Genomic DNA, 16,490 nt, shown 5'->3' with positions numbered 1-16,490 from the left:
GAGGCTGTGACCACTTTTACATTGCATCTTATGAGCAGTGGAGTTCTTTTGGTGCCAGCTTGCGCTCACATACTGGTTCTTATCAGTGTGACGTTGTCTGTTAAGGCGTCTATAGGTTTATAGTTAGGTTTAGGGTTAAGGTTAGGTTTATAGTTAGGTTTAGGGTTAAGGTTAAGTTTATAGTTAGGTTTAGGGTTAAGGTTAGGTTTATAGTTAGGTTTAGGGTTAAGGTTAGGTTTATAGTTAGTTTTAGGGTTAAGGTTAGGTTTATAGTTAGGTTTAGGGTTAAGGTTAGGTTTATAGTTAGGTTTAGGGTTAAGGTTAGGTTTATAGTTAGGTTTAGGGTTACGGTTAAGTTTATAGTTAGGTTTAGCGATACTTAAGTAAAAGTATCAATACTGCAATGTAGAAATACTGTTACAAGTAAAAGTCCGGAGTTCAAAATGTACTTGAATAAAAGTACAACAGAATTGGTATGAAAATGTACTTAAAGTACCAAAAGTAAAAGTACTCATTATGCAGAATGTCCCATTTCACAAGTTCAACATGTATAAAACTCTTTTGAAAATAGCAGATCTACAAGCTCACAATGCGCCGCATCGCGACAAATGGCCGAAATATGTATAGGGCTGAAGTGGTTAATATATGTTTTGTGATAATCTACAAATCTTTAAAGTAACGAGTTATCAAATAATTGTAGTAGAGCAAAAGTACAATATTTGTGGAGTAGAAGCAAAAGTATTGAAAATGGGAAATACTCCGGTAAAGTAAAAAATCCTCAAAAGTGTAGGCCTACTTAAGTACAGTACTTGAAGAAATGTACTTTCCACCACTGGTCAGAACTCCCTCATGACATGAGGAGGGAAACTGAAAGAGATTGCTACCAACAGCGTCAGAAAAAAGAAGAAACACAGCCTATTAAAAAAGACAGTTTAATTGTCAACGTTCCTCATGTCTTTGTTGTGCCTTTTGCTCCACCATGGCTTTTCTGTCTGGCTGTCACCAAGGTTCTGCGGCTTCTGTCATGCAAGGCTTCGTTTTTTTTGTTCTGCATCTATTGTTCTGCACTTTGCATGCTTCAATGTGTCGACACAAAACATAATTTAACTTACTAGAGGCTAGACCAATATGTCTGAGTCATAGTGTCGAGGGCTTTGTCAGTTTTGTTTCATTAAAAATAATTTAAAAAAAAAACATTCAATCCATATTTTCTGTTCTTGGTCATATAATCCTGCATGGGATACAGGATAGGTGGGCACTAGGGACATCTGGGCACCTCGATGTAAAATTGGCTATTTTGTCCACATTTCCTTTTTAGAAAAACGGTCTTAAAGGAGAATTTTGGACTAAAGTTTTCTTACCTTTTCTATGACGTTATGATATCTTAGGATGAATGGTACAGTAGAACATTTTCATAACTCCACCCCAAAATATGTGATCTAACCTAAGGCCTATCCGCGCACCTTTTAAGCTGTGGCGGCTCAGGGGTGGAGTTATGAAAATGTTCTACTGTACCATTCATCCTAAGATATCATAACGTCATAGAAAAGGTAAGAAAACTTTAGTCCAAAATTCTCCTTTAAGTAATGTAAAGTATACTTGATGTGAACATGCACTTAATTTTATCCATCAACTTCTTGTTTATGCCCCAAAAGGACTGGATATACAGGTTTTGTAGCATTTTGTAGTAATTGTAGGAATATTAGACCTTAATTGTAAATTTTTTAAAGGGTCTACACCATGAATTTCATTTTTTTTTTGTTTTTAGTATTTTTTGGGCTCCCCAGTGTCTCTTAACTTTTTCTACCCCCCCCTAAGTGCGGGTCTACGAACAAATACTTCGGGCTCGGATTTTGGCTCCGCCCCCCGGAAGTGGGTGAAACAGGCACCTCAAACACTTGGTGGAATTGTTCAAAAATGTTCAAAGTGTTTTTTTTCTCGATTTTGTATTTTTCTTAGATGCTTCTTTTTATGCAGAATTTTTCCATTATTATTATTTTTTTTAATATATTTTTTTATTAACAGACAGAATTGCTCAGTAGCCCCCCCCTGCCCAAGAGGACGTTTTGGTATTGCAGCTGAAAGTGCTGTATAAGCCAGAGACAATTGACTTGGGATGAGTATATCTGAGTGATGATTTAGGCTCAAACCTTTTGAAAAAGGTTTGAGGGACATACACCATATGATATTGAATATCAAAAAAATTTTTAAATTCATGGTGTAGATCCTTTAAGCATGTTCTAATCATGTATATACTTTACTTTACTTTAAAATATTTTCCAAACATTATTTATTTTTACATTTTGAACAAAATAGCCAATGTTACATCAAATTCATTATTATATTAAATACATTCTATTAATCGATTAAAATTGGCAGCTAATTTAGTTGCAGCCTTACTTTGAAGCAGCCTTACTTTGAAGTAGCGATACAGTGGACGATCAGTGTCATTTGTTATATGTTAAGTGCTAAGAGTGTGATGGCCTTATTGTTCATATCAGAAAGTGTGAGAGTGTGAGAAGTCCCATAATCTTGGAAGCAATACAGGTAATACTGAAAAGTTTGTGTTTGTTAGTTATGGACGATATAGTGAAAAAACATGGGGAACCGACCGAACTGTCTGTGTCCCTTTTAGATATACAATAGATATCCATGGATAAAAACATTTGAATGAGGACACATTGGTTCTCTATCCAAAGACTGGGACATCTATTGTGTTGTGTTGCATACAGTGTAGTGCTTTATCGATTCAATGTAGGTGGAACACATGCCTGTGTGTGTGTGTGTGTGTGTGTGTGTGTGTGTGTGTGTGTGTGTGTGTGTGTGTGTGTGTGTGTGTGTGTGTGTGTGTGTGTGTGTGTGTGTGAGCTCACAACGCGTACAAATACAGATACCTCAAAATTGTACTTAAGTACAGTACTTAAGTAAATATACTTAGTTACTTTCCACCACTGTGTGTGTGTGCGTACGTGCGTTCGCGCGTACGTGCGTACGTACCTGTGTGTTTTGCCTACAGTGCACAGTAAATTGAAAAACACACACATACATACATATAATTTCTGTCGGGTGGAAACCTCATATGTCCAAAACTGTGACTATGTGACAGATAAAAAAAGCAACATGAAGCATAGCCGCCCTAGTGTAGAGGTTAGAGCATATGCCTTTCGTGCGGATGGTCATGGGCTCGATCCCTGCCTGGGGTAAAGATCAGCATGAGCATGCTGTCGCAACGGGTTCCTAATGCCAAATCAATTGGGTTCAGATTTGAGCCAAGTCTCCTGAGCAGACGTGTCTGAAGCCTGTCCTGGACGCGTCCTTACATAGTCTAAACCAGTCGTGCATGATTGGCCAATACGCTTGTGCAAGGACGTGCTGTGATTGGCCAGTAGCCACTTTGAGTGACAGTTGGGGCAAACGCTCTCACCAAAACATTATTTACTATTCTGTCCCTATCGGTACATAACTCGAACGGCGCTGAGTCGGCCCAAGCGAACTTCGCAACTTTCGGCACGGCAACTCGCTCGCTTTAGCTCGCTCGGTGGTGCCTTCACGTGACTCAAGTTCGCTTGAGACGTCGCGGTCCAAAACTATACGGGCTAAAGAAATAGCCCGGCAGAGGCACTTCCGCGTTGGCCACAGAAGGGGCCGTGTTTATAGCACAACTGGTTTAGACATTGTAATGTCGCGTCCTGGACAGGGGTCTCCAGACGTGAAAACCATAGACAGTAAAAAGGATGGACAGCGTTACGCCACCACACTCTACAGCCCGCAAATGAAGCCTATTTTTCAGCAATTTCAAATCCTTCATCTTTCTATATCGTCATATCCTGCACAACCGGAAATGAATGCTATTGGTTAGGTAGCTTGTCAATCAAGAGCGGGGGCGGGGAATGAACGCTATTGGTTGGGTAGCTTGTCAATCAAGAGCGAGGGCGGGGAATGAACGCTATTGGTTCTGTAGCTTGTCAATCAAATCATCCCGCCCCTCCCCTCCCATACTTTATCATCAATTTACCAAAATGCATATCATGGGGATTGAAAGACGACTTTAAACTAGCGACTGGAAGTATAGTATTTATGACAGTGTTTATTAAGGTAAGAAAATCAAGTCTAAAGTTCGTCAAAAACCCACCCACTTGCATTGAGAGTTATTCTTTCTGACACCAGCAGGGGTAAAACAGCGAAACTACAGGCCATTCATATGAACTGTACTTCCTATACAGACTCAATTTCAAAGGCGGATGCTGGGCCCTTGTTAAAAACAGATGATCAAAAGCAGCAGATCTACAACCTTGACACGTGTTGTTTTGCGCCACATTTTGATCTTGAGGATCTGCTACTTTTGATGCTTTTGTGTTATCAATTAGGACGTTCATTTACAAAAAGAAACACAAAAAGCTAAAATATGGAGATAAGAGGTTTCTGTCCGACAGCGACAATATATCCTACATACCCACAGAAACAGTGTCTGCCACCCACTCCCTCAAGCCATAAATACATTTCCACAGTAAATCACACACTGCCAAGAGAATCACTCTGGCTCCAGCAATACAATAATTGCAGTGTTTAAGGGCTCTGTGATTGATGTTCGCCAGGCAGACGACACATGGATAATTGCAGACAAAATATTGTGCATTGCGCGACTTCATTAGCATTACAATGAACACAATGCTCTGCTTTTTCTTTTTTTTACATCCACTGAAGGGGGATGGAGAGAGAGAGAGAGAGAGAGAGAGAGAGAGAGAGAGAGAGAGAGAGAGAGAGAGAGAGAGAGAGAGAGAGAGAGAGAGAGAGAGAGAGGGAGGGGGGAGAGAGAATAAAACAAAAGCCGGGTTCAAATCCAGGTAGTTATCGTGTACACAGTGTTCTATATGCCATTGAACATTTTAAAGAGCCATTGTACAGAAGAATGTTACTATTTTAAAGACCTTTAATCATTTCAAAGTAGGCTACACAATAGGAAAGCTATACTAAGCTATGACACATTGAGCTGTTTTATTATTATTAATACTAGGCTTATGCGATACCTGTTGTATCTATTATCATAGTTTAGGAGGACGTCAGCTCTATGACATCAGGGATCTCCATACAGTGGTGGAAAGCAACTAGATACATTTACTTAAAGTACTGTACTTAAGCACATTTTTTAGGTATTTGTTTTCTTTACTTGAGTATTTCCAATTTCCACTACATCTCAGAGGCAAACATTATACTTTTACTCCACTACAATTATTTGATACTAGTTAGTTACTAGTTACTTTGTAGATTTTGATTATTATTACAAAAAATTAGCCACTTCAGCCCTATATACTACATTTCAGCCATTTGAAAATAGCAGATCTACAAGCTCACAATGCGTCGCGATGAGACGCATTGTGAGCTTGTAGATCTGCTTTTTTCAAAAGATTTTTTATACACTTCATACATTTGAAAACTTGTGAAATGGGACATTCTGCATAATGAGTACTTTCTACTTTTGGTACAACTCAAGTAAATGTTTTATTCCAGACTTTTACTTGCAACAGAGTACTTCTACATTGCAGTATTGATTTTTTAATCCACCACAGACAGACAGACAGACAGACAGACAGACAGACAGACAGACAGACAGACAGACAGACAGATAGATAGATAGATGACTGAAATATATAGCAATGCAAAAGATTAAAAAAACTGTTTCTACTTTCAAATTTCCTCCTAAGTTATTGGTCTTTGTTAAAACAAAATATATATTAAAACAACCCCTGAACTAAAAAGAGTATGAATGCCATTAATAAGTTAACTACCCCATCTAGTGGTTCCAAGTTAGTAAATACAGTCTGGCAGAACACTATTAGGTCGTGCCAAGGCTGCACATTCATTGTAGCACACAGTGGTGTAAAGTAACTAAGTATATTTACTCAAGTACTGTACTTCAGTACACTTTTGAGGTATTTTTTACTTTACTGGAGTATTTCAAATTTTCTATACTTTTACTTCTACTCCACTACATCTCAGAGGCAAATATTGTACTTTTACAATTACATGAAAACTTTAGTTACCAGCTACTTTGTAGATTTTAATTATTATTACAAAACATTCAGTAACCACTTCAGCCCTATTTGAACTTAGACTATTTTCAAAAGCTTTTTAATACATTTTAGACATATGATAACTCGTGAAATGGGACATTCTGCATAACAAGTGCATACTTTTACTTTTGGTACTTTAAGTACATTTTGATGCCAATACTTTTGTACTTTTACTCAAGTAAATGTTGAATACTGGACTTTTACTTCTAACAGAGTATTTCTACATTGCGGTATTGATACTTGTAGCCTACTTATGTAAATACATTGAGTACTTTTTACACCACTGCCCACAAGTGCACATTTGCAGCACACAACCAGGCAGTTCAAAGAGCTTTACATAAGCCATAAAAAGGCATTTAAATGCCTATAAAGGCATTTAAGGATAAATAAAGAATACAAACTGTAAAACAAAGAAACAATATGAATTAGTAATAATGGTCCCGTGAAGTGCCTTGCAGTATAATCAAGGTGGATGGTTAATAAAAGCATAAATATCCTTTATCAAAATCAAAATCAGACCCCGACCGGATGATCCCAGTCTGTAATTTAAAGTAAAGAATTTAAAGGATTTAAAGAATTTATTTATTGCAACATTATGTGTAACCATGACTCCGGCATAAGTGCTCAGACTTAAGGGGATAGTTCACCCCCAAAATGACTTTTTTTCTATTGATTAGTCACCCCATGGAGACTTGAATTCATGGATATCTTTTTGTTTTTGTCGCATGCCTACCGGACCGCTGGTCATCAAATTATTGGCTTAGGAATGTGACAAAAACTAAAAAATATCCATGAATTCAAGTCTCCATGGGGTGACTAATCGATAGAATTTTTTTTTTGGGGGGGTGAACTATCCCTTTAAACTGCGCAACCACCATAAAAATAATAAAAAGAAGCCATTCCCAATTTATATTAATAATAGTTAAAAAGGGGGGGGGGGGGGGCACTGGTGTGTTTTCCCCCCTCCCTCTTTAGCTATTATTATGATAAATAGTATATAATAAATAAATAGTATCATTAAGTAGAATAATTAATTATTTATTTATCTATTTATCTATTCATTTAAGTATACATAGGATCACATGCAACTGTACCTCTGTACTTTTTGCAAACTGTGAATAAAGTGTTCAATCAATCAATAAGTAATTCAGAGAGACTACTGCAGTGACACCTTGGAATGGGCTGCCAAGTTGTTGTTTTACCAGTGGTGGAGAGTAACTACAAGTACATTTACTGTACTTAAGTACAAATTTGAGGATTTTTTACTTTACTGGAGTATTTACATTTTTTTATACTTTTACTTCTACTCCACTACATCTCAGGCAAATATTGTACTTTTACTCAACTATTATTTGACAGCGTTAGTTAAGTTACTTTGTAGATTTGGAATACAAAACATACATTACCCACTTAAGCCCTATATACATTTCGACCATTTGAAAACTTGTGAAATGGGACATTCTGCAAAATGAGTACTTTCTTTTCACATCAGGACATAATGATCATTAGACTCAGAGCAACAACCTCCCAGACTCCCTCCCCAGTCAGTTAGGAGTTTGAATGAATGTAGAATTATGTGCGGGATGTCATTTGTATATAGATGTGAGGGGACTTAATTTAACTGACTAAACATTTTTTTATATATTTAATTTTGAAAGAAGAAAAACCCTCTCTCACACTTATGCCAGTGTGCCAGTGATCACCCTCCCCTGTGCCAATGTTGGCACCCGTGCCTAAGGTTGCCTAGCCCTGGTGTAGGGCAGTGGTTCTCAACCTTTTCAGGCTGTGACCCCCCAAAATAATCATATTTGAACTGGGGACCCCCATTTTGTTTGACTTCATTTCACAGATAAATATTGTGAAAATAGCAGATCTACAAGCTCACAACGCCGTTGTGATCTGCTATTTTCACAATTTTGGCCTCTCTTATATTTGATATATATTTGGCCAATGTTTTATAGTTTGTTGATTACTTTTGATGCAGTATTTTGTCTTTTTCTTTTCTTGTTGAACTGAGAGTTACTATATTCCATTTCCTCCTTCAATGCTGAACTTTTTTTAATCAATCATTAATGAAGTTGTAATTAAAATACACTAGATGTAACAGACTGTACAATGAAATATTATGGGCCTATACATTGGTCTTTACACCTAGGAAAGTGTTAAAACTGCAAAATAAACGTTACAAAATACGGTAGCTGATCTACATTGACGCTATAATAAAAAATGCCTAATAAGATTAGTCATAAGTCGCCATGCAAAATAGGGAATATGTTGGACAAAGTTAGTGATAAGGAAATAAAAAGCTGTAAAAAAAAAAAAGTTGAATTTGACAATGCTGCTGGCATTTTTCTCTCACTTAATCTGTCCGAACATAATCTTGTTTCCTGAAATAACACACAATGAATAATTCCATCAACACTTCAGATGCAATTCCAGTTGTGAGCTACTTTTTACTGTCTATTGAATGCATTTGTTAAACTTGTAGAATGTTACATGGGATTCTGTTTTAGGTTATGTTTCACTTTGGACACAAGGGGGCAGCGTTCACCATTTGTTTGCAGCCATGCAGCATTTTAGCTGTCAATGCAAATGTCAGTGTAAAATATTTAGTTTGAAGACACTATCAACCCAACAGAATAGTGTTTGATTAATCTAACACACTGTCTGTCTGTCTGTCTGTCAAAGGTTGTACTGTATTGAAAAAAATGGGATAAAATAAGAAAAAAGGGGGGGGGGGTAAATAAAACAACACCTTGTTCATCACATTAAAATATATTTTTATAAGCAATTAAATCGATTAACCGTTGACACACAATACCTTATTGACACATTGAGGAGTAAGACATTACACCAGTGGTTCTCAAACTTTTCAGGCTGTGACCCCCCAAAATGATCATATTTGAACTGGGGACCCCCCAAAATCCCACAGTTTGAGAACCATTACATTTAGTATAACCAATCTACACAGAATGACAGAGGGCTCTGTAGTAATATCAACAAGATAACAGGGCATACTGTATAATGATTGTGTCTGCAGCAGGCTTATTAAAGAAATGCAATGAGCGGAACACAATGGATTGTTTGATCATGATGCTGTAGTATACTGTACGCATCATTCTTACACATGCTTTATCTAGAAGGGAAAATCTATAATCAAATGAAGAAAACAAAGTTTTCAACTGAATATCATCATCAGTATTCTTAAAATGTCTACCATGTCTTACACAGCTCTGCTGTATCTCCAATGTTCCAAGGTATTATCCCTGGATAGAGAGGTTGTGTGAATGTGGTTTGAACTGTGTGTAGGAGGGTCATTGTGTCAGAGACACTGTAGAAGGACAGAGTACCTGCCTTGTGATCCAGGTACACCCCCACTCTGGAGGAGAGAGGCCCTGACACTTTAGTGTCAACACCGTTGTGTTTGAAACTGTAATTTTTATCAATGCACCGTAAACACCAGGATTTATCATTCGCTCCAATGTAGCTGTCTCTGCGGATGTCTTTATAAGCTACTCCTATACGAACCTCTAAACCACTCCAGTCTACTTCCCAGTAACAACGTTCAGACTGACCCTCTGTACACAACACCTGACTGTATTCAGTAAATCTCTCTGCATGATCAGGGTAAGGTTGTTGTTGTTGTGTTAAAGTCACCTTCCTCTTCTCCTCTGACAGGGAGAGACTTTTGCTTATTGTGTTCATGTCCAGAGACAGAGGAGAGGAATCTGTGAGAACACACGACAAAAGAAAAACCTCATGAGCCTTATTGTGTTTAGAATTAGTCTCTCAGATCAAACTCATTAGAGCTTTAAATAACAACATATCAGATTGAAACTTCAACGTTCAGAACCTGCATCAACATGGACTCACAATGTAAAAAGTCCTTTCTGGTCTGAGGCTCCGCTGGCTGTAAAACATCAACTGGAGACACAAGAAAACAGTAAAGGTCATCATGACATTGTAAAGGATTTCAATATCCACACAATGGGTAAAATCCAATAGACTTTACTGCTGACTTCGGGCATGTAAAACATGCAGCGTGAGCCTACAGGAGGTCACAACATACGTAAAAGACAACAACAGACCTGCTTTACGGCAGTGTCGTAACGTAGCTCTCTTAAAGGCACATTCACATACAGTATATAGCATATGATATCTCCCCTTTTTAACTTTTGTTCTTTTCTTTTCTTGTAAACAAAACATTTCATCCAATCAAGAGAGAGAACTCCTCTAGATCATTTATTAAGAACACAAATATTATAATAATGATAATAATAATAAAAAAAAAAGGTAAATGGTGCATTTATATACTGTAGCGGGTAACATGAAACACATGTCTCACTAATTTACTGCCCCCATACTACAGGCTTTAATAGCCTTCCCAGACATACTTCCTCCAGTAAAAACTGTTTCAACACTTAATAATGAACTGTACAGTAGGGGCCGGTTAAAAAACAATAAAGACATTTAAATCTAACCCTAACTTCACCTTTGAGGAATATTCTTGCTTAAATTCTTCAATTGTACCTGTGTACCATCAGTCTGCTCCAGTTCAAATCTCTCCAGTTGTCTTCTGACTTCATCAATCCATGTTTTCTATGATGGCTGGTTAGAAAAACGCATTTAAATCTCACCTTTCTTTGATATCTCTGGCCAAGTTGTCTTCAGGGTGCGGTCTAGTTGGTCTCTCAGACCAGACACGACATCAATCACATCTGTGAAGGACCTCGGAGGACAGATGACCACACTGGGTGAGTCTGGAGATCCACTGGAACTCGAGAGAGACTGGAAACTCTGGAGAGAGAAAAGTGAACCAGTATAGACAGGGATGGAAGAACATTATACCAAGAGATCAATACATTGATCATAATTGGTTGAGGTGATGTCCTGGTTGTTCAACCAGTGCGCCACACACACACACACACACACACACACACACACACACACACACACACACACACACACACACACACACACACACACACACACACACACACACACACACACACACACACACACACACACACACACACACACACACACACACACACTCCAGTCGAACTGTAGACAAACTATCAGTAAAAGTTCTCTGAAATAAATGATGATGAATTGACTGTGTCTTTAATTCTCATACAAATGATTGTGATTAACAACGTAATTGTGTTTTTGGCATATCAATAAAAATTACATTCATGTTCCAATCTACGAACACAAATTGTACAGAGCAGATATTGAATAATGTTATACTTTCAAAGCTCAGAAGCTGATCTTGTAGATCTGCTATTTTTGGAAAATGTTTACAATTATGACAATTATAGAAAATAATTGTGCTCACATCAAATAATTAGGCGATTATGTAATAATTGTGACAAGCTTAATTCTGACATTGTTATTCTGGTCTGTACCAGATACAGATCCGATACTGTATTAGTATTAGTAGCAAGTAAGACGCACGAAGCGAACGCAGCTCGAAAATGTTGTGTATTTACGGACTTGTAATCCGTGTTATTTCACCGTGATGGGGAGAGCGTAGAGAGAAAGTCACATGACTGCCTCCGCCTCGTATTGAAGTTAATGGGGGGGGATATGGTTCTCCTATGCACAGAGTTTTGGAGTTCCTAGTCATCTATGCACGGAATTGCCGTTTGTCAATCCGTGCTATTTCACCGTGTTTGGGGGGCGATCGGGTTGGTTTCATAGTAAGCTCCACTCTGAGATCTGTCAGCAGCCAATGAGAGCGTGAGTCACATGGGGGCGCGGCTGCACACATACAGCACACAGAGACACACACAGAGACACACACACACAACCCGAGCAGGGTTTCATAGTAAGCTCCACTTCGCGCCGAAGGCGCGCCTCCTTCCGCTGCGTTCGCAACTACAGTACCATCATTAATAATGTCATGTTATGCCATGTCATGTAGTAAACTATGATGCAATGGAATGTAATATAATATGACATGATGGAATGAAATGAAATATGAAGCTGATTTCTCCTAAATGAGTCAAAACCAAACAGTAAAATTCCATGTGTGGAACCTGAATGAAAGTGATGCTGTCATCAGTGTTGGCCAGCTCCTCCAGGTCAGCATGTCTCCTCTCCAGCTGCTCCATTTGGTCCTCCAGCTGCCTCAGGAGAGCCTCAGTCTGAGCCACTGCAGTCTGCTGCTGATCTCTGATCAGTTCTTTAAGCTCACTGCGTTTTCTATCAATGGAGACCATCATCTCACTGAAGATCCTGTCACTGGCCTCCACTGCTGCTTCTGCAGAGCTCTGCTTCACACACACACACACACACACACACACACACACACACACACACACACACACACACACACACACACACACACACACACACACACACACACACACACACACACACACACACACACACACACACACACACACACACACACACACACACACACACAGTTTAGAAATAATCCATAATATTGTTCACATTATTTTATGATGTTTTCTTTTTTTAATAGCAAATCTACAGACAGATCTGCTATTTCAAATAGCTTATGTACATAAGACAATGGTTATACATTTCCCAAACATATGAACATGGATAAACCTTAATTCTTATATATTAAAATGTTGGTCTTACATATTTTACTGTTTTAGATATTTGACTTGTTAGCAATTAGTAGTTATATTTTTTTAGTTAGGCTTAAACTAGGTATGGTATTCTTAAATCAACTCTTTAGGTAGTTATTGTTTAGTTTTTTTTCTGTATTTTGTTATGTTTGTATTGTTGTGTTTTGAAAAGAAAGAAAGAAACTCTTGGTTATTAGTTGTCATGTTTCTGTCGAAATTTGTGGGGAATAAATTCAGTCAAGTATTGTTGGCCATTCCAGAAGTTCCATGATATGATGGATTCTTTACTGTCACTGTTCTTTACTGTCATTCTGGGTACTTTATTGCAGTGGACCTCAAGGGTCCTTCAGGGGGTCCCCAGCAAAATGAGTTAATATAGCATAAAAACCAACCATAATCCTATTTACATCAGCTATTTGAAAATAGGTGTTCTAAAAGTTCACAACACATCGCAAATGCGTCACAAACTATTGTGAGCTTGTAGATCTGCTAATTTAAAAACATCTTGAGAGAATGTGAAACATTTTGCACAACACAAATATTATATGTGGCTTGCTGGCACACACATATTTTCAAATGTGGGTCCGCAGCCAAATACATATTAATTGGGGGGTTAACATGAAAAGGTTTGAGAACCACTTCTTTAGTGCTTCTGATGACACAAGGCACTGTCTCACCCATATCATCACAGTAAACACAAGAACAAGAACTATTATCATAATATCAGCTCACGTTCAGGGCCTCCATGACCTGTCTCAGGTCTTTCAGTTCCTGCTTTTTCTCCTGGATCTTCTGCTGGACTTCCTCCTGAATTGTCACCAGCTGTTTCTGCAAGAAACAGGAAGAGACAGTTCGGCTTGTAAACAAAGGACATTTTCAAGTTGGAATACCAATTCTATCCAGAGAACTCATAGAGAATATAGGGTAAAGCCAAGTGAAATTGCAGACAGTTTAGTTTGGATCAACACATCATCTTTAATCAACTGTGTAACTTCTCCAAAATCCACTTTTGCAGGGGCAAGATTAACAGACGTGGGATGTATCATCAGTGTTGTAGCTTGGGGTCATAGGGTGTTTCGGGTCTCGCAACATACACCCTCGCCCAGGTGAACCAGCCGGGGTTGATCAAGCCCCAACTTACATCCCAGGTAGCTACCCACGTTCAGTTCTATAGGGAAAGACAGGGCCACTCAGTCCGCTTCTCCGGAACTACTCTGCCTGAACACAGGGAGGCTCTGGCACGTGGAGGGACTAGTCTCTGTGGGTGGCCTCGTGGCCGGGCTCCTCCTTCGTCTCACCAGGTCCATGACCTGAGCGCTGTACCAGATCCGTTGCACCGCCCTGATCCAAACATTTCCTTCTGGCGTCATGGTTCCTTGGGCCGATACCATTAGATTTGGCCGTCTAGTGGTGTGAGTGTACTTCGTTATTTAGTTCTACTTCTATCTTTAAAACATGATCTATCTCATTCAATTCAATTCAATTCAATTTTATTAAAGTGTCAAATCACAACAAGTTGTCTCAAGACACTTTACATGTAGAGAAGAGACCCGACATCCCACCCTGAGCAAGCAATTTTGCGACAGTGGCAACGAAAAACTCCCTCTTAACTGGAAGAAACGACAGGCAGACCCTAGGCTCTAGGGTGGCGGCCTTCTGCCTCGACCGTGTCGGGGGAAAGAAGAGAGAGAGAGGGAGAGACAGACAGAGGAGAGACAGAAAGAGATACAGTGCAAGTAGTAACAATAACACTAGCAGCAAATATATTAGTGATATATCTCATGATTTGTCTTCAAGTGATCGAGGTCCTACCTGTTTCTCTGCCTTCTCTGCAGCAGCTGACACCATGTCATGGCCCTTATGTTCATCCAGAATGCACAGATAGCAGATACACTGGCGGTCTGTGCGACAGAACACCTCCATCAGCTTGTCATGACTGGAGCACATCTTCTCCTGCAGTTTGTTGGTGGCTGGGACCAGCTTGTGCTTCTGCAACACAGGAGCATTGTAGTGAGGCTGGAGGTGAGTCTCACAGTAAGAGGCCAGACACACCAGACAAGACATGAGAGCTTTGCGACGTCTGGCTCCAGTGCAGAAATCACAGGCCACGTCTGCTGGACCGGCGTACAGCAAAGCAGCAGAGACAGAAGACTGCTGACCTCCTGTACTGCTCAGCTTCATCACAACCTGGAAGTAAAGAGAAGAGGAGGGGAGGTCACTCACTGATGACAAATACAACACAGTCATTGTGAGGTTCATTCGTGATAAACACAGTGAGAAATTACGGTAGGTTAATCTAGTGAGATCATTGTAACATTATGTGAACACTGGTTCTGAAATTTTGCATCCCATAAAGTTGATTGCTTTATGTTAAAATTATAAAAATATGTATATAATTTTTAATTATGTTATTTGCAACATAAGCATTTAGCAGACACTCTTAACCACTAGAACCCTATGTACTGTATCTGCTATTATGTTTGCCTACAGAAGAATAGGGAAGCTAGAGTGTAATGGTTAACCAGTGACTAACACAGTCAAAGATCAGAGTGAATTACCCTAGTACTGTAAGGGACTGCAAAGAAACTAAGATAACATCAAACCTAGCATCTGTTTAAACCAGTGGTTCTCAAACCTTTTCATGTCCACGGACCCCCATCTGAAAGTATTTAATGTCAGGGACTCCCATACAAGATTTATGTAGTTAAAATGTAAAAAATATATATTGCATATAACGTTGCGATGCATTGTGAGCTTGTAGATCGTCAATTTTCAAATAGCTGACGAAGAGGTTTACACATTTTGTTGGGGAACCCCTGGAACCCCCTCATGGACCCCTTGGGGTCCCCAGACCCCACTTTGAGAACCACCGGTCTAACACGTTATCTTAATAACATTCTTATAGTATTTGTGAACAAACACTATATCATTAATGTATCAATATGCATAACAATGTGAACAAGTAACCAACATACAGTATGTGCATAGAATGAGTACCATCTATCAAAATAGGTAACAAGGAGCTTTCTGTAGCAGAACATGTAGTTTAATGTGTGGTTGTAACTTGTAAGGTCATCTCACCTCAGCCAGCAAGGTGTTCTTCCTCAGAACAGGTCTGGGACTGAAGGTCTCTCTGCACTGGGGACAGCTGTAGACTCCAGTCTCCTCATACTGGTCCCAGTAACCCTCAATACAGCTTCTACAGTAACTGTGTCCACAGTGTAGAGTCACTGGTTCCTTTAGAAGGTCCAGACAGACAGGGCAGCAGAACTGGTCCTGGTCCAGCTCACATGTCTGTTGCTGTTGTGCCATTTGACTGACAACCACACTCACACTGAGAGAAAATACACAGCACTTTGGTTAACTCTGAAGAGAGACTGTGAGAGAAAACACACAACAGCTCTGAGTTTCATTTCTTCTGAAGAAAAGTGGGAGAGGCAAAGGGAGGGACTTCCTGGATGTTTGCAGGAGGCAGTGGTTTTAAAGAGACAGTGAATGTGTAGCACAGATAAGTTCACAAACAGCTTTATAAAGCGAAGAAGCCTGGTGACGCAAGGTTATTCAGCTTGTAATCTCTCAAGAACAGATTCAGAGCTAGGCAAATGCAAAAGTGAAAAACGGCGGGGGACGCTGTTTTTCCTTTTTATTTGACAATGGGTTCCCAGATTGTTCAGCTTGTGACTGAACGTGGTACAGTTGGACTCACACTACGCTAATTTCCCCTAATTTCCCCGCTGTGTGGGAAAGCCTGGTGGTGACACGAGGTAGATAATCGGGGGTATTTATTTGTAGGCGAGAATGGCCTTCCCCACAG

General features: G+C 39.3%; 1 protein-coding gene across 1 annotated transcript; it reads right to left on the bottom strand.

Moving 5' to 3' along the window:
• Positions 1 to 9,017: 9,017 nt before the first annotated feature.
• Positions 9,018 to 16,061, bottom strand: LOC308080379 (E3 ubiquitin-protein ligase TRIM47-like). Its single transcript, XM_080422205.1, has 7 exons — positions 15,758 to 16,061; positions 14,489 to 14,863; positions 13,409 to 13,504; positions 12,113 to 12,346; positions 10,709 to 10,868; positions 9,945 to 9,995; positions 9,018 to 9,799 (listed from the first exon to the last, which is right to left on the bottom strand). The coding sequence occupies exons 1-7, from the start codon at positions 15,986 to 15,988 to the stop codon at positions 9,285 to 9,287; spliced, it is 1,662 nt and encodes a 553-aa protein (XP_080278331.1). The 5' UTR covers positions 15,989 to 16,061; the 3' UTR covers positions 9,018 to 9,284.
• Between the last annotated feature and the right edge of the window lie 429 nt (positions 16,062 to 16,490).

Source organism: Gymnoscopelus braueri (assembly GCF_963280865.1).
Source record: "Gymnoscopelus braueri genome assembly, chromosome: 24".
Lineage (NCBI taxonomy): Eukaryota > Metazoa > Chordata > Actinopteri > Myctophiformes > Myctophidae > Gymnoscopelus > Gymnoscopelus braueri.
The sequence above is the reverse complement of the archived record's forward strand: the minus strand, read 5'-3'. Positions and strand labels throughout refer to the sequence as shown.

Excerpts from the sequence above, each read along its gene's own strand:
- LOC308080379 (XM_080422205.1), bottom strand. The coding sequence starts at position 15,988 with ATGGCACAACAGCAACAGACATGTGAGCTGGACCAGGACCAGTTCTGC. Across the intron at positions 12,347-13,408 it reads AGGTCATGGAGGCCCTGAAC|AGCTCTGCAGAAGCAGCAGT; the intron begins GTGAGCTGATAT and ends TGTGTGAAGCAG. Across the intron at positions 9,800-9,944 it reads CAGAAAGGACTTTTTACATT|ATTCCTCTCCTCTGTCTCTG; the intron begins GTGAGTCCATGT and ends GTGTTCTCACAG.